The sequence below is a fragment of the Leptidea sinapis genome, chromosome 7, assembly GCF_905404315.1.
Source record: "Leptidea sinapis chromosome 7, ilLepSina1.1, whole genome shotgun sequence".
In the NCBI taxonomy this organism is placed as follows: Eukaryota; Metazoa; Arthropoda; class Insecta; order Lepidoptera; family Pieridae; genus Leptidea; species Leptidea sinapis.
This window is the reverse complement of record NC_066271.1, coordinates 9,670,094-9,695,651: the sequence shown is the minus strand read 5'-3', so window position 1 is coordinate 9,695,651 and position 25,558 is coordinate 9,670,094. Positions and strand designations below refer to the sequence as shown.

The following is a 25,558-nucleotide window of genomic DNA, read 5'->3' as shown; positions in this document are numbered from 1 at the left end:
CTTCAACTTATCGTAATTGATAAGCCCTGCCCATTACAATGCAGTGCCGCTCAGGATTCATGAAAAATCCAAAAACTCTGAGCTGCACTACAATTGCGCTCGTCACCCTGAGACATAAGATGGCAACTCTCATTTGCCCAGTAATTTTACTAGCTACGGCGCCCTTCAGACACAATAATGCTTACACTGTACTGCTTAGCGGCAGAAATAGACGCCGTTGTGGTACCCAAAATCTAGCCGACATGAAAGGACCCTCATTTGAAAATATTGAACTATTTCAAACATAATAACATAATCCTGACTGTATACATACAGTTTCTACGATCTGTCTGTTGCACATTTTCTATGCTCACAATATCGTTATACCAGTCGTTACAACACACTAACAGTCTCATATCGGACGACGTGTACGACATCCTACACATCTGATACTCAGACCTAAATAATATAACTCTCTACCTACATCCACCTACAAGAGTTAAATATTAAAAATGAATAAAAACTGGTTTCGCAATAGACTAAAGTCACTTTTAACTATTAAATATATTATTTATGGGAAACAAACAGTATTTAAAACATTTACAGAAATACATATAGAATTGTACACACACCAATAAAGTTTCCACTAATGTACATATCATGTGAGCAGTCAAAAAGAGGATAAACAAAATAAAAAACATACAAAACTTTAGAAGAAAACAACGAAATCAAACGGATTATTGCTAAACTAAATGATATTATATATACAAGTATTCTCTAATATATTTCTTAAACTGTGTGATCGAACAAGTATGTAAATCAGTTTTATTAAAGTGTACATCGATTACAAGCTCGATAGATAAAAGTATTTTTAACATATTTCGTACCTACTTGTTTTTGTTTTATGAAAATAAGGGACGAGACGAGCAGGACGTTCAGCTGATGGTAATTTATACGCCCTGCCAGTCAAGATTATTAGAAAACTTATAAATTTTGAGCGGCACTACCACTGCGCTCGTCAACTTGAGACTCAAGTTGTCAAGTCTGATTTGCCCAGTAATTTCACTAGCTACGCCGCCCATCAGACCGAAACACAGTAATGCTTACCCATTACTGATTCACGGTAGAAATAGGCATCCAGTGCAAAGTAGCCTCCCACTGGTAATCTTGTTGGTGGAAACATAAAACAATTACTTATTTCTAGTGCCATCCTTAGGACACCTGAAGTAATTATTACTTAACAAAAATGGAGAGTCAATAAAATTGTTAAGAATTTTGTACAAAAATGTCATATCTCGCTTTGTTCGACGATTTTAAGGATATCTATATTTATCATGCTTAGTGAATTTGTATTTTTTCAAGATCCTTCACATGTATACCATAAAATGGATTCCAAATAATAAAACCATATTCTAAGATAGAGTTTACAAGAGAATTATAAAAAAAGAATCAAAGTCTTAATATTTTTGAAATCACTACTTGTCCTCAGTATGAAGCCAAGCATACGATAGGCCTTCGCTCTGATGTATGTGATGTGAGATTTGAATGTCGATACTTTGACGTGCCTAACACACATAAATAAAAAATAAAGCCATTTATTCTCCAACATTTACAAGTATTGCAATGTATACTTTAAATTAAATTATATTCATGAATTAAATCAAAGTGAAATTAACAAATTAAAAATAAGTAATAAAGTAAATTTGAGTGAAAAGCATATTGTGCTGTAAATACAATAATTAATAAATATCTAACACTGCTTGGTTAAGTGCGTAGCACATATTTTAATTACTGCATTTCCAAACGTATTTTAATACATGCTTTTTGTATGAAGCATTATTAAATTTTAAACTGTTTTTAATAATTCGTTTCAGTATCGAACAATACAATAATTGTTTCAAGGGTAAATCTAGAATGCCTAGGTGAAAATGTGATTGCAAAAAAAGAAGCGTATGCAATCCTAGTTTGGGGATTTGGAAAATTGATTATTGTTGAAACAAATGTTCACTCCGAAGGTAGCTGAAAGATGACTGAGAGATCTAGGAGCTAATGTCGCTGACGTCAGCAATCTAAAGATTGGAAATCGTCAAAACACACACAATCTTTTTCTTTCGTTAGTTAGATTTTTATCACCTTCGTTAGTCTAATATGAACCTACCAATTGGATGGCGATCCAACTTTCAAATTATTAAATTGAGAATTTTCTACGCGCGTTAATAAAGTGTACACATTTTATTTTAAGGCTGTTGAATTAGTCTTACCTGTCATGGTAGGCTATGTTACGCTCGTTAGGTTCTGTCGGCCCTTTAGGCACAAAATGACATAAGACAAAGCGCGTATACTTGGTTGTATTTTGCAGAAAATTCCTTATAACTGCACTGAAGAGGATCACCAAACATCCATACAGTGAAAATGACATCGAAGATGAAATTCAGTGGCAGGAATCAGGAGAAACAGCTTTTCGGAATACTCCCCGTGATAAATGCGGCAGAAGACACACGTGAATGAAGCGACGTCTTTCGCGTTTCGTATTATTAACTCCATCTTTGTGATGTGGTCACTAATTGTGTCGTGTGACTAAAAGTTCACACCGTTCCAACGAAACCAAGTCAACTCACTAATCATAAAATATGCAAAAATATGCGGTAAGCTTGCGCCATTGTGATTCTGGTCACCAAAACCTGTTGCTTACATAATTCGTAAATGTAATAGTCACCACAACAACAGTACGAATACAATGAATTTTTGGAGCACCTTCAAGTTGTATAGGGTTGTATACCGCGGCCCATTACCTTGCCGCGGCTGCGATGTGCAGTGTGCCATAGGGTTGGCGATCTGATATTGATTAATCGGATACTTAATCGATTTTTTTGGGTCGAAAATATTGATTTTTTAAAACGATATGCAGTATTGAATCGATCCGGTGAATCGATATTAATCCCTTGAAAATCGCCATTCGATACTTTTGTTGTTGTTTAGCAAACACAAAAATTGCCGGCTGTAAGCAAGGGATGATCGAAACCGATTGGATCCAAAAATACTGGACAAACTATTATATTTGAAAAGTTTAGATATAAAGCATTGGGCAACTTTTTCATGAAATAAATATATTTTTGGAAAATAAACAGCTTCCTTCATACCTTATAAAAATAATTATTATTGTGGGATTCCCTGAACTAAAAAAAGCTAATTTTACCGATATAAGATCATTTATTGCGGTAGGTTCCTTGTTTTCATAAAAATCGATTTTTTATGTACATTATAAATGCAAACTTGGAAAGAATCGTTTTTTTTTAAATCGATCTTTTATGATATTACTGTGAATCGATCCTTCATACCTTATAAAAATAATTATTATTGTGGGATTCCCTGAACTAAAAAAAGCTAATTTTACCGATATAAGATCATTTATTGCGGTAGGTTCCTTGTTTTCATAAAAATCGATTTTTTATGTACATTATAAATGCAAACTTGGAAAGAATCGTTTTTTTTTAAATCGATCTTTTATGATATTACTGTGAATCGATCATCAGCTTACGATTCGAATCGATGTAATAATCGATCTCTTTTGAAAAGAATCGCCATCTCTAGACTGTGCCAGTGGCCAGTAACTAAGTCCCCCGCGCCCCGCGCCCGCGTCTCACTCCTTTGTTAACGACTTGACGCCCCACTTTGTAGATAACAGACAATTTATAAACAATGTAGCTTACCTACTTGTATCTGTGGCCGGGTCCACACGTTGGGTTTATTGCAGCGAAAATTTTATAATAATAACTAGTTGACCCAGCAAACGTTGTATTGCCGATGTTAAAATCGCGATACAAAAGTAACTGTTGATCGTAGATGGATGAAAATGTGATGAAGTTGTATGTATTTTTTAATGCTGGCTCATAATAATAAAAATTAAAAACAAAAATCGTGTGGACCACCCTTAACATTTAGGGGGATGAAAAATAGATGCTGTCCGATTCTCAGACCTACCCAATATGCACTCAAAATTTCATGAGAATCGGTCAAGCCGTTTCGGAGGAGTTCGTTCCCGCACACCGTGACACGAGAATTTTATATATTAGATAATATATTTATTTGCTAAAAAGATAGTATACAATGGTATTAAAACATTATAATAATAAGCTTATATGTTTTGCTAGCACTATTCCAAGCATGCAAATATTTAACTTAATACAATTAATATCAGAATTTCATATTCATGAATTCCTTAATACTGTAAAAATTATAAGCATTTAGCCAACTATATAGCTTATTCTTAAATAATCTAGAATTTAAATTTTTAATGCTACTCGGTAACTTATTATAAACACGAACACAATAACATACACAACTTTTATTACATTAAGTAATTTTGGGAACATTATGTAGAACGAGTCTTTGTAGATCACGTCGGTTCCGCGCATTTAGATCATTATCTTATTAACGGCCGTTTTCAATAACGTATCTCTAGTTAATATAATTAAATATAAATTGCTGTCACCGTTTAATGACAAGATTTTTTCTAACCATATTTATGTCCAGTATAGTTATAGTCAAATGCTTTTTGTCGATAGGTTATTGAAATGTAAGTAAGCGTAATCATAGATTTGTCTACCTCTAGTAAGTTAAACTAAGGATAGATACGTTATTGAAAACGGCCGTTAAACAATGCTTTATTACTTTTTTGAAAATATAAAGTATAATATATCTCGAAAATATAAAGCGACGGGAAAGGTAACAATCCTAGTTTTTTAAATATGAGTTGACACGATTGCTCAGGATGCAGCTTATATAACAACCACGTGGCATTGTTTACATTCTTTGTAGCTACTCATACATCGTCATGTTTATTAAGTAGGTGTGCCAAGCTAACCATATCAACAGCATATATTAAACAAAAACATTTAGAAAAACTATACATTGTAAACGATTATTTAAATAATAATAAAGATTTTGTGTTAAATGCTAAGCTTTAAATTTTAGCAAATTTAAACAAAATGGTCAAATCATAAGTAAGAGTATTTTGTGAGTAATATAATATCTATAGTCAGTTGTTGAATAAGTCAGTACCTTAATATATAATATTAAACCGAACTAAAATAATTCCTTCTCAAACACAGCATCACATAGTGCAATATATTAACAATGAGATTAGTAATTCGCCCATAGAAGCCCGTGTGGTGATGTAAATTCTGAACCGAAAAGGTCTGGGAAACATTTTAATTGTATGAAACGATTTCAAACAAACGAATAAAATAAAAATAAAAAATTAACAAAAAAACAACCGACTTCAAAAAGAAAACTATTCCACAACAATAATATGCACTAAAAAGTAAAAAATAATTGCGTATTTTTATACAATCTTCTATAGCTCGTAAGAGTTCCGATACTTTGTCCTGGATCCCATAATCAGAACCGAATCAAACTCTCACCAAACTATCAAGAGTCATCGAAATTGGTCGGCGCCATATTGAGTTATTCGTCCATTTGTCGCGCACATACTAATAGCAAATATAAGACTTTTATGATTTTCTTATGGATACAATTGTCAGATCAGGACCAAATTATAATGGGACCACACGGGAAGCACTAACTTTCAAATAATAAAAAAAGGGTGTGTGTCAGCTCCGACGCACGACTGGAGTTTACTCCTCAAGACCGATTGTCTTTGAACAGGTCTCTAAACAAAATCAAGTCCAATGGAGTTGGTTACAAACAGACATACAGCAGAATCTAATTAATTATATGTATAACTCATATAAATTTGTATGAACTATATTGATAATTCAATATTTTATAAATACAAAGCACACATGTTTATATATACAATACATGTCATATTAATGTATGAATTGTAACCTACTTAGTACCCAGGTGCTTATCAGATTTTCCGGCACTATTATTTACACCACTTTTTTCCATAATTTATAGAATTGTCTCTTAACTTTATGAAAGTATAATGATAAATCAATTTCAATAATATAATAAAGCTTCAAAATACAAGAAAAGAAAAATGATGTTTGCTATCCGTATCACTGCAATAAAACTAATATAGGGACCGAGCGTCTAGACTGTCACGCCAACTGAAAAGTGAACGGTGCGCGAGAAATGATGCGCACCAAAAACGTTACTATTCCATTTGATGAGTAGGTTTTATTCTCCATATTTTTCTCATAACGGGCGCCTTATATGAAAATGATTCTTATGGAGTAAACTCCTAACAATATATACTTATTTATTAAGATCAGTTCACTAAGTTGAATGTTCTGAGGTATCAAAAAAAAATATACTGACGAATTGAGAACTTCCTACTTTTTTGAAGTCGGTTAATGAAACATAATTCAAGTTACGCAAAGCAGAAACTATATTCTATCCCTCGTCGATCACGTAACTAAGAAACCTGCAGGTAAGTAAAACTATTATTCTGAGACTAAAATTATCAGATTCATTTCTTACTACATCATTATCATCATCAACAGCCGGAAGACGTCCACTGCCTCCCCCAAAGATTTCCACGACGATCGGTCCATTTTGTGGGGCATATATATCATCCTGAGCGGTTGAGCTGGCGATTGCAATGGGCAGGGCGTATCAATTACCATCAGTTGAACGTTCTGCTCTTCTCGTTCCTTATTTTCATAAATCATCATCTTTATCTTACTACATATTCGTTAATATTATACATTTTTTTGTTTACTCGTGCACTAGTCAATCCCTTCCACGAGTAATTGTATCTCAATTCAGTATAATTCCTCTAAAACACAAAGCAAACAGACATAAGTACTTATAAAAGATGAGGGCGTTATCAGAACATTCCTACGGGTCACTACTCATTAGTCAACCCAGATGGCGTGGCTGTATGCACGCAGGTGTTGGAATGCCTCCGTAACGAGCAGGCGTGAGAGGCCCGCCGCCCACATAACCCAACTGTATCAATTGCAACATCTACTTAGATAGCAGAGCTTGACTGATAGCCGCGCTCAAAACAAATTGTTTCTACAATAATGTTTCCATCTTTACCTGCTTCATCAAAATTAATATGTTAATCGTTTCCAGATGAGTAAATAATAATAATAATAAAAGTTTTAGTTGTATCCATGCAAAAATTACAACTATTTAGTCTTACTTCTTAGTTACTATCCATGGTATGTATGGAACCGTTTTGGGTAAAAGGTTCCAACAAAGAATTCCATTTAGTTTTGGTTTTTGCAGTCTCTATCCAACTTTGCTCCGCCACCGCCACTATTTCATCTGTCCAGCTACCACAAAGCCTGTCTCTCTTTCTAATGCCTCGCGGTCCGGACCATCCGTTACTGGATGAGTAAATAGCGTCCGCAAATTATTAATTAACAGGCTAATTAATATACTTTAACCTTCATCACAAGTAAGTAGTGTAAGAAGACTCAGTGTCCTGATGTTTGTTTCCAGTGAACTCCTAAACTAATGAACGGATTTAAATAGGGTATACTTCATGGAATGCAGTTTAGTCCAACTTGATTTAGATTTGGGACCCATAATTATTTTTAATTCGAATATTTGTTTTGTATATGACATTTTTTCTTTTTGAGAGATTTTATTGACGCACGGTTTGATAGTTCTCTTGTGAAACAATTTCATTATAACAACAGGGAGCATAATTTAGAAATAATTCTTGATGTAATGAAATATTATTGACAAATTCATAAAAAAACAGTATTTTATTTTATTACGTACAGAACAATGTCTGTCGGGTCAACTAGTTATAGGTATATAAACTTATAGTAAAATTTCTTTGGCTATATGGCTATGGGACTCAAATCACATCTCAAAGTCACTTTTTTCAATGACACTTATTCATTGAATATATTTATTTGTTATTTTTACATTTACCCCCACTTCTGAAAAGGTAGAGTTTAATGAAAAGAAATACGATAATAAAATCAGTCGTCATATATTTCTTCTGTTAAGATTCCATTATTTATAAAGCATTTAAATCATAATATGAACAGCCAGGTTGATAATAGTTATTGATAACTAAGCAATCATAATTATATATCTTCTATATACATATATATATATAGAATTCCACGTATATAGTCACTCATCACGATATCTCTGGAACCATAACGCGTAGAGACTAGAAATTTGGTAGGAATATTCCTTTCGCCGAGTAGAGGTCAGCTAAGAACGGATTTTACGAAATTCCACCCGCAAGAGTTTTTTTTATATGAACAGAACAACGTCTGTCGGGTCAGCTAGTATATCTACGGTACTATCATTACAATAAGAGTAAATCATGTGTCTTTCAATTTCAAAAGCTACAGAGAAGTTTTCGTATAGGATGCTGGAAACTGGACAAATGACAGAGTGCTCACGACTCTACAAGACAAGTAGTGATACATCTGCCGTTGTTGCAGCCAATCAGAGAGCTGCGCGCGCGCACATCTGTCGCACCTACAACACGACGCAACTCGGCCTGCGCGCAACTTTTTGTTTAGTTTTTTCTGCTCTACTTCACGTGAATCTTTGCTGTACTAATTACTGCTGATTGAAGGCTATTATCGTTTTTCCATAACATTTATTAGACTAGACTTATCTTTTCAGTGTGGGTGAGAATATATTATAATGCACATCTGTTTTATAATTTGGTTTAGTTTCCGTAATCATTGGCAGGGTTTGTTATGCTCGCTCAAATGATTGCTCTTGGTGACTCGAAGAGACTCCTTGGTGACTACAACTAACATTATAATCAAATATATGAATAGATATCTATATATCATAAATGTATTTATAATATATACAATACTAGCTGCCCCGACAGACGTTGTTCTGTTTATAATAAAAAAAAACTCTTGCGGGTGGAATTTTGTAAATTCCGTTGTTAGCTGACCTCCACTCGGCGAAAGGAATATTCCTACCAAATTTCAAGTCTCTACGCCTTATGGTTCCAGAGATATCGTGATGAGTGACTATATACGTGGAAATCTCTTATTTATATTTTATAGATAAAGGTAACACTGAAAGTTTTTAGAATTCGCTGAATCCTATCAAACCAATAGAAATTAAATTAAATTTCAAATTTAGAAATCTTATGATACAATATTATCAATATCGAAGCGAGATCGAATCAGAAGTGAGGAGATCCGTAGCAGAACCAAAGTCACCGGCATAGCGCAGATGATGTTGTGAAACTGAAATGGCAATCGGCAGAGAATAGCTCGACGGACAGATGGCCTTTGGGCAGTGAAGTCCTCAAATGGCGACCATGTACCGGAGACGCAGTGTTGGTAGGCCCCCCACAAGTTGGACCAACGATTTGGCCGTCGGAATAGGTTAGATGAGGCCAGCGCACGAGCGATCTTTGTGGGAGGCTTTTGTGATTTGTCTAGCAGTAGACGTCTTCTGGCTGAAACGATGATGAAAATGATGATGATGAGACCGATGCAAAAAAATCAAACACAACAAACTCTTACACAGTATCCGATTTTTAGACCTAAGACCATGTAAACGGTCGCGTACAGAATCTACGCGGTCAAATTTAAAGCATAAAAGGGTCGTCTAGAGATCGCATTAATCAACGTAAAAATCTTTAAAAATGTAGAAAAATAAATGATCAACAGAAGCTTATTAAACATTTTGTATTCATATTATGAAAAAGGCAGTTCTCTATCATTTTCACACTTTCTACGTTTTACATATTCAGTGCAACTTTGTTAAGTTATTGCCTTTATTAAGAGTCGCGGGGCGAAACGTGCTTTTGTGAATTGTGAGACGTCTCATGTCATTATAAACTGGGTCGAGCGCTCATGAGCTGACGAGGAGTAACACAGACAAAAGCACTGCCTTGTGTTTGAGTTGTTTTGTTGCTACCAAGCGATCTGCATAAAAATACGGGCTTTACTAGTAGGTAGGTACTTACAGCCGTCCACTGCGTTATACGCAGTCCGTTCTGTAGTGTTTAGCCAAGCATAGCGAGTCAAGTGGTATGAAGTTAGGCTGTTATTTATGGTTGGCCGCATATAGAAAGAATGCAAAGAAAATGAAAGAATGCAGCAATATTTGACATCAAACTCGACCTTATTATTTAGAAGTTTAAATAATTCTGACTGAAGCCTTTTTTTGGTCGCTCGAAAGTTTATCAATATTAATTTGATCGCTATCTGTAGGTGCTAGTATACTAATAGATAATAATAAAAAAAAATATTATACCAAAATAAACAAAGTGATTCATAAGAAAATAATTATTACAAACGCAAAAATTCTCAAATCATACACTAGTATGATACAAGCAGATTTAAAAAAAAGATTTTATTTAAAGTTCATATAACTAGATTATATTTTCTCATAACAATTACAAAATAGTCCATTACAATTCAAGTTATACTCTTAAGTAACAAAAAAAAGTGTGTATGTACTTATGTATGCACGCAAGAAGTTATAGTTCTTTGGCCTAACAAAGCAAAAATTATTTATTCTTAGTGCTATTCTACGTTTGTAGAAAGAACAATATTGCAAAAATCTTGCAACGATGGCTTTGACAATTAATTATTAAATTACAAATACGGCTGTACGGGCTTGAACCCTTTGCCTCTCCTAATAATGGATGAAGAAACCAAAAAAAATAACGAAAATCGCAAACGTCAGAAAATTTTAGGAACCAACTCCAACTCCTGTTACATTTTCATAACGCGCATAAAGAAGTATAACTTCATTAAAATATAAAAGCCTTTTATTCACCCTTCAAATATAATTAGTTTACAAATTTTGCAAGTTTCATTAACGCATTTTAATATGTTTATACTCTTAAGGAATATTCAGGTAATTGCAAGATACTGGAGTCTAAACTTATCCAGAGCTTGTGTGCTAGGTCTTCTGATTCTCTCAGGGTCGGACGTTAAATCTCCATTGGAGCAACGGGCTACAAACAAGAGAAAAAGCATTCGCCTTATTATGAAGTCCACAGAATAAAATAATACCGTATAATACTAACACCCATTTAACTAGTCGCATTGTCACGTTTAAGCTCAATTATTAAGAATGAACAATTAACCTAAAATAATCCGCTGCGTGTCAAGCTGTCATTACCACCGAGGCGTGGTGTGGGTAATATTTAACTAGCAATTGTGTTTAGAATTGTGAAATAGGCGTGTCAATTACTCGTATATTTAAATATTCGATAAATAAATGAAAGAACAATTCGATAGATCTGTGCCAACATAGATACGAGTCTAGGTATATTTAATATTTCTCCGTTCTTCCATGTTATTAGATATAAAATAAATAATAATTAATAATATAATAGTTAGGTTTAATATTGCTTTTGTTGTTTAAATGCGTGCCTTGTGTTTAATTCTTTCTTTCAAAGTAATAAAAGGACATGTATTTTTAATATTATTTTTATTTTTTTTCTCGACCGATTATTCTCCGACTTACTTTTCATTTTTCGGGTTAATAGAAACCTAAGACAGTCACAAGTTATGTGGTTTTCTTTTGGTAACAGTATTTTCGAAATCAGTTCCAGATATTACCCCCGTTAGTATTACTACTCTGTGGTATAGATAACACAAAATGATATATTCGTTTCACTGATACTGATTATGAAGCAGATATGAATTGCCGCTTTGATGGCATTTTGAATTACACAGTTATTTCGGGTCAATTAAATTTATCAAAGTAACAGCCATCCTTACAAAGTTACAACCAGATCGCTGTACCAGTTCGCTCTCCACATTCAAACATCTTAAAGGTGCGTACAGACAGGTGAAACGTATCATGAAATGTATCATTCTACCTTTCATTGCATGTTCGCTGCCAAAAATGGACGCATAGCGCGATCATACACTACGAACCTCCCTCGTACGTCTGTTTCCGCCATTCAGCCGCGAACGCGGCCCTTTGTGTTTATTCGATAAACCAACAACAGCTCATGGATAATTGTAAAGCGTACGCGTGAAATGCAAATTTTGCTCGCACAAGACTTCCAAACTATGAGGAATTGAAACTGAAACTTTTCATGATACATTGCAGCAATGTGTTCGGCGAATTCTTTCATTGCATGATACATTTCATCTAACGTTACACCAATCTGTACGCATCAAAACGTCCGTCACCGTATATCATTAACAAAGTCACAAAACATTAGCGCTGTGTAGTGAGACAAGTTGAAAACAACGATGCTATGGCTCTCTGTGACCGAATGGGTCAGCATGTTCGGTTCCCACCCCCCGACATAAAAGGTGTCTATTAATTATCAGATTGCCAGACAATCACTTAGCAATATTCACAATGACCAGACAGTGTGATAAGTAATGAAATTTAGTTAAAAATTAATCACTTGTCCCGATGTAACTTGTCATTATTTATAATGACAGGGAATTACTCATAACTGATGCCCTCACTTATCATTTCATCCACAGAATGTCCATATTATATCCAGCCTGGATAAAGCTGTAGCGGTCTCGGGTTAGTTCCACTGACCTGTAACCGATAAGTAGCACTGGACATGCTGTTCCATATGTTTGACAGCAAATTTTTGTGCCTATTTGAAGCGCCACTCGCGAGCGTCGAGAGAACTAATTTTGACGTTAAATACAAATGGCTGCGAAGGAACGTACCTCTGAAGCATTTTTGCATTTTGAATGAATTTCGCTCGTTTTCCGTGTTATTTAAACTTCAACAATCAACATAATAAAGTACACACTTTTTTTTTGTAAATAGTTTCCCACCATCTATCGATGTTTGCTGAGTCACTACTATTTGTCATCATCTTGTCATCACTAGTTTTAGTACCGCAGACTCTCGCATGGCCAACAGCGCCAAAAGAGCGAATTTCAAACAGGCACAAAAGCACTTTGACATTCGTCAATCCAGTGGTATATAGTAGAGATCCAGTGGTCGGCTCTAATAAAAACGGCAATAGAATACTTAATAGTAATAAACAACGACAACATTATGAGACAGCTCACTTTAAATTTGACATTTGACGCATCCTTCTTGCGTCTTTTTACTGTAGTTCATATAGGATTCGGCATCAATACAAGTATGTTGAATCAGTAGATGTTCAAAAAAAATGCACAATAAAATATTTTGCTTTTTGTAGTCTAGTTCTACTCGTAGTTAAATAAAAATTGTCAGTGAACAGGATACCTCTGTACTTTTTTTCATCCGCTTATCGGGCCACCAAGCATTATGAAAGAGGTTGGCTCTTTAACTGTAGAGTTTTTTTTTTATGAAAATAAGAGACGAGACGAGCAGGGCGTTCAGCTGATGGTAATTTAAACGCCCTGGCCATTACAATATGCAAGGTCGTTTAGGATTCCTGAAAACCCCAAAAATTCTGGGCGGCACTACAATTGCGCTCGTCACCTTGTGACATAAGATGTTAAATCTCATTTACTCAGTAATTTCACTAGCTACGGCGCCCTTCATACCGAAACACAATAATGCTCACACAATACTGCTTCACGACAGAAACAGCGCCGTTGTGGTACCCATAATCTAGCCGCCATCCTGTGCAAAGGAGCCTCCCACAAGGATTTTTGGCTTGTCTTCAGAAAGCTTCAAACTTTCTTTGATGATACGCGAATTAGTCCTAGCTGGAATCTTCATTCCTCGCCATCAATATTTCCTTTAAAGTATTTCGGCCATTTTTGGCTTTAATGGCATTACCAGCTCTTTACGTTCATTATGTCTTAAGATATTTTATAGTTTTCGACAGAGAAGCATGTTGTTACCTATCCCCCTTATTCATAATAGTCTGCTAACTTAAAGCATTGCTAATCCTCACTCTGTCTTCTTCTATTGACCTAAGTCAGAATGAGCAATAACACTCTGTAGGAGCTGTTTTAAGTTAGCGGACCATTATGAATAAGGGGGTATATCTATAGCACGATATTTTCGAACATACGTCTGATACTCAGCTTTTCTTTAACACCCCATTCTATTATAATGATCTAATATTAACCTCGAATACGAATACTAGACGTTTTAGTTCTAACAACACTTATGCCCATACTAGTTTTATTTAGATGCTAATTACATTTTCAATATCAAGAGTCTCTTACTCATCTTAAATTCCAAAGACAAAGGTGGATCTACATTCTTTTTTTTTATGAGAATAAGGAACGAGACGAGCAGGATGTGCAGCTGATGGTATTTGATACGTCCTGTTCATTACAATGCAGAGCCGCTCACGATTCTTGAAAAACCCAAAAATCCTGAGCGTCGCTACAATTGTGCTCGTCACCTTGAGACATGTTATGATGGTAAGTCTCATTTGCCCAGTGATTTCTCAAACTACGGCGCCCTTTAGACCGAAACACAATAATGCTTACTGAATGATATGAATATGAAGCAGTAATGTTGCTTCACGGCAGAAATAGGCGTTGTTGTGGTACCCAAAATCTAGCCGGCATCCTGTGCAAAGGAGTCCCACTGGAAAACCTCCTCCTGGTCACCTGACCATTTTTTGTGAATTGGTTTTTAAATTCAGATTAAAAATTAAATTAATTGTTTCAGGAGCAGTGCGATGCGAGGACGAGACCATCGGGCCGATATTCATGAAAGAACCTCCGAACCGAGTGGACTTCAGTAACACGACTGGTGCTGTGGTTGAGTGTGCCGCCCGAGGGTCACCACCTCCCGATGTCATCTGGGTCCGAGCTGATGGTACCGCTGTTGGAGACGTCCCTGGATTGAGACAGGTTTCTATATTTTGGTACCGCAAAAATATCCAGAACACATTGCATTGCGCACTGTGACACTGTCTAATATTGCGGATTTGGGTAAAAACCCCTCTGACTAATATTTCGGAGTCATCATTATGATGTCGAATGGCGACCACGTACCGGAAGACGCAGTGTTGGTAGGCGCCCCACAAGACGGACCGACGATCTGGTTAAGATCGCCGGAATACGTTGGACGAGGGCAGCGCAGGACCGGTCGTCGTGGAGATTTTTGGGGGAGGCCTTTGTCCAGCAGTGGACGTATTCCTGATGATGATGATGATTATGATGTCTATATAATGGCTTGTTTCCATTAGTCTCTCGCTTCTCTCTTAACGATCACCATACCTTAATTACGGAAGGGTTAGATCTACCTATTATCTAGCTTGAGAGAAGTACAATAATAACGAGCGGGGTGCAGAGGTCCTTCTTTGAGTTTATATAAAGTTTGTGTCTGAAAATTGTGTTTATTTTAAGCTCGTTGCCTTATCGTTACTTTTTCCAGTGGGAGGCTCCTTTGTACAGGATGCCGGCTAGATTACGGGTACCACAACGGCGCCTATTTCTGCTGTGAAACAATAATGTGTAAACATTATTGTGATTGGTTCTGAAGGGCGCCGTAGCTAGTGAAATTACTGGACAAATGAGACTTAACATGTTATGCCTCAAGGTGACGAGCGCAATTGTAGTGCCGCTCAGAATTTTTGGGTATTTCAAGAATCCTGAGCGGCACGACATTGTAATGGGCAAGGCGTATCAATAACCATCAGCTGAACTTCCTTCTCGTCTCGTCCCTTATTTTCATTCAAAAAAATATTGAGCATTGCTGTGCTCCCATCAAACAAGTAGACTACGAGTAGGTGACTCGTAGTTTAACAGTTCGAGGTGGTCGTTGTCTGAGTAATGTCAGCCTATCGAACAAAGGGTTGCTGGTTCAATTCCAGATGTTTTATGTATTATTAAATCGCAGTGCCGCTCATGACTCCTGAAATTCCTTCGGTACCTTGCGACATTATCTCACAGTTTGCGGAGCTGTTCAGACCGAGACACCCAGATACCCATAGATCTCGTACACGGTGTCTCTCTTCACCAACCTTCCATACAAACACCTGTGGGTAACAAAACATCAATCTTTTCAGGTCCTTCCCAACGGGAACCTTGTATTTCCACCTTTCAGAGCCGAGGACTACCGCCAGGAAGTACATGCCCAAGTGTACGCTTGTCTAGCCAGGAACCCAGTCGGTACTATCCATTCTAGAGATGTCAATGTCAGAGCTGGTAAGAAAACCTTGATATAACAGTAGATATAAGACGTATTTCTCATCAAAAAGTCTACACTGCTTAAGGATTCGCAAAATAATAAGTGCAAATTTAATTTGATTTAAGCATTACACCTGGTCCTTATTATAAATATTGCATTTACGCCTTAATTAATATTTTTTTTGTAATTGAACGTAGTTCTTGAAAACCGTTTGAAGCCACAAACATCACGTTTTAAGGAATTCGTGTTTAAAGTTTAATAAATATTAGTGTATACCATACATGTGGGTTGGGATACTAAGTCATTGTGTCATTTAAAGAGTGACAGTAGGGCTGCCATTTTTTGTCAGTCATAATTTGTCATGAATCACATGACCAGTTTTGTGTTCTTAACTCAATTTCGAAGTGATTGTGGTTTGGAACGGTTTTCTGGAATTACATCCAATTGATGTTCAGTACTTCATAATTAAATTAATGTTTAATTAGTCAATCAATACTTAAATTTTAGTTTTACTTGAGATTCTGATCGGATTTGAAGTTTTGCGATCACGAAATCATTATTGACTAGGTCGACAAAATATCAACGTTTTAGAAAATGCAAGGACGTAGTTTTTTGATGAGAGATTTATTGCTAACTCAAGTATTACGTGTATCTAATAAGTTGTACAATAAGGTGCTACCTGCACCTTGTACATGGTAATTGATATAATAATTAATGAGTATTGTAACATAAATGAAGAGCGATCACACAAACTACGTACAAAGAAAGGTGTAATATTATTAATTTATTTATGGTGCTTTGAAAAGTGATATTGTTGTTTTTTTTTTTCAAACTGAACTTTTTATATTCAAGAAAGTATATTACAACTGCATTTGACCTGTTTTTGAAGGTTATAGAACCTATAATTTAAAAGAATATTTGAACCTTGGATCATTTCGGAGTGTTCATAAATTCAGAAAACTTATTCTATCTTGGCTTACGTAAATGGTTGCACATTGAACACGTACATGATTGCGAAACTGAAGTTGCTGGGGCAGGGCACATAGTACGACGGATAGAGGGCCGTTGGGGTCAGTAAAGTCCTCGAATGGCGACCACGTACCAGAAGACGCATTATGGTTAGGCGCCCCACAAGATGGACCGACGATCTGGTCAAGATCGCCGGAATACGTTGGATAAGGGCAGCGCAGGACCTATCATCGTGGAAATCTTTGGGAGAGGCCTTTGTCCAGCAGTGGACGTCGTAAACGGTTAAAATATGTATACATGTAAGAAGCTACTTTTCAAATAGGATTAGAAAGCTTATGTAGTAACTTAGTAAGCTAGCTGCAGTCAAATGGAGTGTAATTGACGGGCGCAAAGCTTCATTGAAGCTAATAGGCTCTTATAACTTGATCCTTGACAGATGACACAGACATTTGAACTTGTAAGCAGTTGTTACAGTGTTTTCAAACTAATAAATCTTATATATAAAATAATCGTGTCCCGGTGTTTGTTACCAAACTCCTCTGAAACGGCTAAACCTGTTTGTTTGAAAATTAATGTGTATATCGTGTAGGTCTGACAATCGGCCAACATCTATTTTTCATACCCCTAAATGATGAGGGTCACCCATCCCTAAATATTTATTTTTATTTTATTATGATTCAACATTAAAAAATACATACCTACAACTTCAAATTTTCACCCATCTACGATGAACACGTATTTTTGTATCACTAAATTGTTTTTTAATATTATTCTATTCCATCCACTAATACGCAATACATTTGCAAGATGGCAATCGAATATATTGATTATTGTAGTACGAAAAATTTTAGGTCTGAGAATCGGTTGTCATCTATTTTTTATACCCCATTTTTCTGAACTTTATATGGCAATACAACGTTTGCTGGATCAGTTAGTAATTCGTCAAAATTAGTTAGATAAATTTCTAACAGGATAGTGGCTATTTATGCTACGGTAACAATTGCCAAAGAATTCAAAAAGTGGATAAAGTATTTAAGGAGCGTCATTTCAGCTCACCTTTGACTGATTTTTAGTTTTTAATATGACCGATGACTTGACAGATATACAAACCAAGACATCGTGTCCATCATCTGGGGGTTGTTCTTGCGCGGGAGTACCAGACATATATTATAATAGTCGGATATCGGAAAAAGATTGTCATATCGAACATTGCATGTTGTTCTCACATCCATTTGTAAATTTTTCTGTGGTATCAATTCGAAATTCCACGCAGATGAAGTCCCGAGCAATGGTAGTTACATTATAATAGCATCAATTGTTAGTGGGTCCGCCCACCAAGCACCGGAAAGCGAATTCCATCTGAATACATAATATCCTCTGGGAGTTAACTATCAACGTTATTTCGTTCGAGTATATTTGAGAAAAGGCCGTAAAGTGTAGATTGGACATTTTGGCTTCAGTTTGTGAATTACCTTTTTATTCTAAGTTAAAATAAACGTTGATTGGCGGCGCATTATTAATGACACACTTGGCGTCGAGATCACTACCGCCAATTAATTCCGGTGATGATTAGGAAATCTGGATCTACCAAAACTATCTATGTACATGAAACCAAAGGATCAGTTGACTCTATTGTTACATCCAAACTATTCTAAATCGTCTTACAGGAGATCAGTGTCATACATGCAGCAGTATATTCAAAACTAGCTTCCTCTCCCGACTTTACTGCGATGTTTTCGTGACGCAATATTCTAGGAATTCTTAAAAAAATCGAATACTTTATCTTAGTTTAAACTCCTGACAATGATCTTGTAACAAACATAAACCTCATGTACGCATCAATAGTAAGTTCAATAGTCTTCTAAACGCCAAAATTTTGCATAGATCTATCTATATACATATAAATAAAATTAGTGTCTGTTTGTAATATTGAAATAACCGTTTTTAACTACATGTATATGAATATACGATACATACACCAAAATAACATTTTTTACAATTTTTGTCTGTCTGTCCGTTCCGGCTAATCACAGAAATGACTGGACCGATTTTGACGGGACTTGTATTGGCAGAAGCTGATGTAAAAAGGAGTAACTTAGGCTTACGTTTATTTTAGAAAAATAAAGTAATTTTGCAATGTCAAAGAAACAGTCTAACTATAAAAATAATTTATATGGCAAAACAACGTTTGCCGGGTCAGCTAGTAATACATAAACATGAATGACGTAATTTTGACGTTATTTGATGTATTGACGCGACCAATGACCGGGTCGCCCTTTATATCTGAGGGCTCAATAGGGTCAATTAAATAATCATCTGGCAACTAGCACCGTTATACTTAACTGAGTTACATTCTTCATTCAATGTTACTTTATATCGTGTTAAGCACTCATTGAAAGGCAGTTTAATAAGAGAGAGTGGAAACAGAAGAGAAACTTCTAGTAGAAGGCTTTTTATCCAAATGTTTTGAGTTTTCTTTATTGTTAATTCCTCCAATATTTGTCTTCAAACAATTTGACACGTGTTTTGCCTCTAAACGAGGCATCCTCAGGAGATCGCCAAACTCCGGCACGAGAAGGCTTTTTTGCACAGGAAGCCAGGTAGATACCAGGTACCACAGTGGTGCTTCCTACCGCCAAGCAGTAATACGCAAGCATTATTGTGTTTTGGTTTGAAGGGCGCCGTAGTTAGTGAAATACCTGGATTATTTTATTTATATAATCAAAACAAATCTTATAACTATATTTACAATACTACGACTACATAAAATTAAAACTATCATTACGTGGAAGCGTACCAAGAATACTGGCAGCATTACCGCGTTGGATAGCAAGGCTGATCCGTTGACCGAAATAGCTGCCAGCGCTTGGGTTTCCAGTAGCCCTATTGAGGCGCGAAGATAGTATTTTGAACATTCTCCGCGCCTCTGGGCCCCACGGGCCAAGTGTCTCGACACCAAATGGCACAAAGATGTATGACTCACTGAGACCAACATATTTGCGACGCTTGCTGTCTTCGGCAGTCGAAGCAGCAGCCCCAGCACCAACTGACGTAACTTGGACATGAGAAGGAGCCAGAGTGTCGACGCAAGTAGCGTCCCACACCAGCGCCCTTCCCCGTGCCCAAGCCACCAGCGTCATTCCATCAGGACGCTTGCCATCGCGGCGGGTAATACCATTTGGCTCTAAAACAGCTGGTATATTAAGAGCGGCAAATGCCCTGCGGATGACTTCATTAATGCTGGCGTGACGACTGATACAGCCTGCCGATTTTAGGCAGGATAACCTGTGGCGTCCAAGAGCATCTACCTGAACGCCACATCTACATTGATCTGGTTCATTCAGTTTTATACCTAGCCGGAGTGATACGCATATTGACAATGTCACATTGTCAAGTAGCGTTCCAATCGGCGCAGAAGGCAAGGCTTGTAACCAAAAGCCCGACTCATTTTGTGTCACGGTCAAAAGACGAGCACGCTCTGTTATGTCAGTAGATGAGATCAAAAGATCATCAAAGGCTGACTTACAAAGAAGTGCGTCCCATGCTTTTTGACACTTTAAATCGTCTGGAAAATTTTGAATGTTCGCAATATTTAGCCAAGCATTGTTAGCTTCGTTCAAATACACAATCTCTGAGTTACCTGGTACATGATTTACAATTCTAGTAACCAAAGGCTGCGCACTATGAACTGAAGATAGAAATGCTGGTAAGGCAACGCCCGAAACTTTGCGAGTACCCAAACCACCAAATCGTATCGGTAAAGAGGCTTGAGACCATGCACGATCTGTAAACGCGCAATTCAAAACGGTTTCTAAAATATTTTTAAGTGAAATTTCAATCACATCAAGCAAATTTCCATAACGGGCTAGACCTTAAGAGGTACGTAAATTTTGGAACAAATAAACAAGACCGAATTATAGTTAAGGCCATATGAGAATTAATTTTCAATAATCTGTCCGAAACGTTATTAAATTTTTTAATGTGATCGTTTAAGATCGTTGGAATTGAAACAGGAAATAATGGCGCTCCAAGAAGGTCAAGTGAATTCTTATCCAAAACTTTAATATTCGGGGCCAGAACATTAAATTTATTGGTAATATCAACCCGGTCTGAAATTTGGAAATTTTCGCCGATAAAAAGCTCGCATTTCGAAAAATTTAACTCAAGGCCGATTGAGCTAAAACTTTCTATTACAACTTTCAAATCATCTAAAAAAAAGTCCACTTCACCACCCAAAGTACCATCATCCAAGTACCAAACATTAAATTTTGATTTTAGTTTTGTTATGGCGGAATGAATGGCAAGGCTAAATATTGCTGCACCAAGAGGGTCGCCTTGCTGACAGCCAACAGAAGACCAAATATTATGATTTTTGAATAATAATTTGGATGGTTTACTATAACATTGCCAAATATAATGATAGATTGAAGGAATTGAATTTTTAACTTCTCTCAGCAGAGCTCCCCTTTCAACAGAGTTAAAAGCATTTTTCACATCTAATTTTAAAAAGACATCACCAGAGTTCCTCTCCAAAAAAGATCGCGCAGCGTGGACTGCAGCTTCGCAACCACTTTTGCAGCCGAAACCCAACTGAGTTGGAATGAATTTAGTTGATAGGAAAGGAGAAATATGTTTACAACAAATTTTAGAAACAAGGCGTCGAAATGTGCAGCCCACGGCTATAGGACGAATACCACCATCTTTTTTCTTAAGAGCACATATATTCGCACCATATAAAATTTCGGTAATTTCGGTATTAACTTTTCCAGAAAGCATGAGATTTACTAAGAGAACAATGTCCTCAAGCAACGCTCTACCCGCATCCCCTGTGGAAGGACATACCAGATCTTTAAGATGCTGGGGTGTCAGTCCATCGGGGCCGCCGGCAGAACCAGTCATAAAGGACATTATTGCTTTTAGTACATCACCATCATTAGCCCGTATATGATTATCGGAAAAAGATGGTTCCGGAATAACACAATTAGCATCTGGTGATGGGTGTTTACTTTGTAAAGCCAAAAGTGTTTCATTTGAGTCGGGTGCCAGTATATCATTTGAAAAAAGTATAGATACAGCACCTTTCACGTCACCGTCATTAACTTTCTGTTCTACTTTTCGAAAAATGTTGATTTTTGAATTTTGGTTACTATTTAAAATATTGCCAAAGATATTTGGGTCAGAACAATTTGATTTTATTTTCTGTGTGAGTGAACTGTGGTCATCTTTTTTTGCATGTAAAGTTGAATATGCGAACATGAACAAATGCTCCCAACTATCTTTTGAATTTTGGTTTACTGTAGATCGAATGACTTTGGAGAGTGCAGTTGCAACAGTAATGCGAGCCCCTTTTGGAATTCGCTTTACTACTGGAACCGAATTCTTTAATTTTCCTAATAATTCCGAAAAATTTGTTGTAACATGATATGCGTTATTTTTCGAGGGCAAGGTGCTGTATGTATATCCGAAACTAACGCGGAACTGTGCTTTTTACCGGTGTGAATTTTTAAGCCTCTTGCACTTCTAAAATAACGTGTAGGAGAGCATAGGTCACATTTCACAAGATCACTGGCTTGGCTACAAACATTGTTTATATTTTGACTATTATCACTCATTAATTCACTATTCACTATTGGTCCATTTAACAGTCACTTCACAAACAAGCTCAGCTATTGGTCCTCGAATGACACGAACTGCGCGTTGCTATGTGCAGAAGACAAATCTGAAAACAATAAATACCTTAGCAACTATATTAACAGGACAAAAGTACTTAGGAAATATACTATCCTAAAACATTGTGATGGGTAGCCACACCGACACACCAACACTTGTACCGATGCAGCACCACTTTCTGAGGCTGGGATGGGACAGCAAGCGCTGATTTGCAGCGAAAATAATCTGAAACAGAATTAAAATATGGATCAGTAGTATGTTCTGCGTGACAGCTCAATGACATCTAAAGATATATAATAAGATATATATAAGATATATAATATATATATATATACATATCTATATATACCTGGATTATATTATTATCGTCTTATGTCTCCAAAGCGGAAGAAGCTTGAGTGGCCCTGCCATGGGCGTATCCTGGGCGAGGCATATCACCTACCAACTTGTTTTACTCTTCTCATGCCATATTTATTTCTCATAAAATAAAAAACGTAGGTGATCCAGGACTGCATCTATAGCGGTGTATGTAGAGGGAAAACCGGGTTTGCTGCTCAAAATAAAAACCAAAATAATAAATGAGACTTGACGTCTTATGTCTCAAGGTGACGAACGCAGTTGTTGTGCCGCTCAGAATTTTTGGGTTTTTCAATAATCTTGAGCGGCACGCAGTGTAATGGGCAAGGCGTATCAATCAGCTGAACGTCCTGCTCGTCTAGTCCCTTATTTTCATAAACAAAAGTACAAAATCAACGTACGCGACCGGAGCCATAGTTTCGTTCACTATTGCAGGTTCCAAAAAAAAGGTTAAAAACTTTTTCATCCAGTTAAAGGGCCTTTCCTTGTATTTCAATTAATTTGTGTAATCGCTCTTTGTCATAAACTGTCTCATAAATAATTTAGGTACATTAAAAAACTTCATGCTTTTATATTACAGCTTCAATATATTATACGGAAGGGATTTCCTTCTTGAATTGTTTATATATTTGGATCTAGGAATATTGGGGAAGAAATCAAGAGGTTTCAGACGTTTGTATTCGTGGTGGTGTTATTTTAGTTTATGGTGCATTTGATGGAGGGAACTCATTTAATGGTTGGCGACATCATCTGTCCGCATCAATGATCTGAGGCGATGATCTAATTTTGAGTCAATACTAATGATAATCGTGAGATCGAATCAGAAATGAGGAGATCCGTAGGAGAACCAAAGTGACCGACATAGTCTAAATGATTGCGAAACTGAAGTGGCAGTGGGAAGGGCACATAGTTCGACGGACAGATGACCGTTGGGGCAGTAAAGTCCTCGAACGGCGACCACGTAGCGGAAGACGCAGTATTGGTAGGACACCCCCACAAGATGGACCGAATACGTTAGATGAGGGCAGCGCATGACCGATCGTCGTGGAAATCTTTTGGGGTAGGCCTTTGTCCAGATGATGATGATGATTCATGATAATATCGTATCTACCTACCAAGTAATAGGGTGATGTAGCTACCTACAAAAAAATCTGTGTTTTGTTAATTAATGACCAACAGCTTGTTGTTTCTATTATAATAATAAACTTCAGTTTTCTTGAAGCGATACGACTTAGGTACATTTAAACTTAAAACATACTCCCAGTTTGAAGGCCATCAACGTAGATGCGTAACCTGTCAAGAGACGTTGACGTGAACCTTCCATCACATGAACCTCGTTTGCCCCAAAGTAGCTAGCCTATTTATTCATAATGCTATTAGATATAATATATTCAGTCAATTAAAAACCTTATCACGTTACTGTTATTACCACCATAAGTGGGATACCTTGCTGATGTCAATGAACGATGTATTAATACTGTTTGGACTTCAGTTACCTCTTCCTATATGATATCGGTAATAATAGTTTAAGCCAAGTATAACAAATAATGATTATCATTTTAAAATTCAAATTTGGGATCTGGTATCACGGATTCTTACTTAACTTTCTTAATGACCTAATAACGTTTTTATTAGTGGTCGCCCAACAATACGACACTGATGTAAACAAAGAATATGTGATCATGGGAAATAGCATCATCCTTAAGTGTCAGGTGCCATCATTTGTTGCCGATTTCATTGAGGTTCTGTCATGGCACACCAGTGAAGAAGAAAACTTTTATCCAGGCGATAATTATGGTTACTGTCCATAGATATTAGTTTATTAAGTCCTTCTCCTTCTCCAATAAATGGATTTAAATTCAGTTGTCCAGCAGCAGTATGAATCGGAGGTTAATAATGAATATGTGATTCGTGGAAACTCTGCAATACTTAAATGCTCAATACCATCTTTTGTGGCTGACTTTGTATATGTCGTCTCGTGGCAAGATGAGCAAGGAAGTTCTTTTACAATGAATGGGTCCAAAGAAGATGGTAATTACCGAGGCAGTATAACACCGCCATATCCTAAGACCAATTCCTTTAACAAACTACTATAGATTTGTTTCAGTTGTTACCCAATACTTCGAAGCTGAAGTTGTGTCAGAATATGTTATACGTGGAAACACGGCTGTTTTAAAATGTAATATCCCTTCTTTCGTCGCGGATTTCGTTAAAGTAGAGGCCTGGGTCGATTCAGAGAGCAACGAGTTTTTATTAAGTAACGAAGATATTGGTAGGAATTCAACCGTATTAAATAAATATCCAGGCTCCTTCCTTGTATCTCCAATACTTTAATTCACAAGTAGCACGTAAAGGTTACAGGAAATTCAAATTGTTTACAGTTGTAAATCAGTTTTATGAAGCTGAAATTCTTACTGAATATGTTATACGTGGAAATGCCGCAGTCTTGAAATGCTCTATTCCTTCATTTGTTGCGGATTTCGTAAAAGTAGAAGCATGGATTGATGAAGAAGGAACAGACATTACATTTACTAATGATCTTGGTAACAATAAGGACTTCCTAGTTTGTGCCTGTTCCATCACCTGATCAATTTTTTCCATTCCAACACATTATCTAATCAAAATTCTT

At 36.5% G+C, this 25,558-nt stretch overlaps 1 protein-coding gene across 4 annotated transcripts in view; it reads left to right on the top strand.

Moving 5' to 3' along the window:
• The window catches only part of LOC126965453 (cell adhesion molecule Dscam2), a 113,058-nt gene that overhangs the window by 19,432 nt on the left and 68,068 nt on the right, over positions 1-25,558 (top strand). For 2 of the 4 annotated variants that reach the window (XM_050809078.1, XM_050809076.1), the window contains exons 3-4: positions 14,467-14,651; positions 15,812-15,950. In XM_050809078.1, coding sequence (XP_050665035.1) covers positions 14,467-14,651; positions 15,812-15,950 — 324 coding nt within the window. Of the gene's footprint in view, positions 1-14,466; positions 14,652-15,811; positions 15,951-24,792; positions 24,961-25,310; positions 25,473-25,558 lie in introns of all 4 variants that reach the window. The other 2 variants (XM_050809080.1, XM_050809079.1) reach the window with 2 other exon arrangements.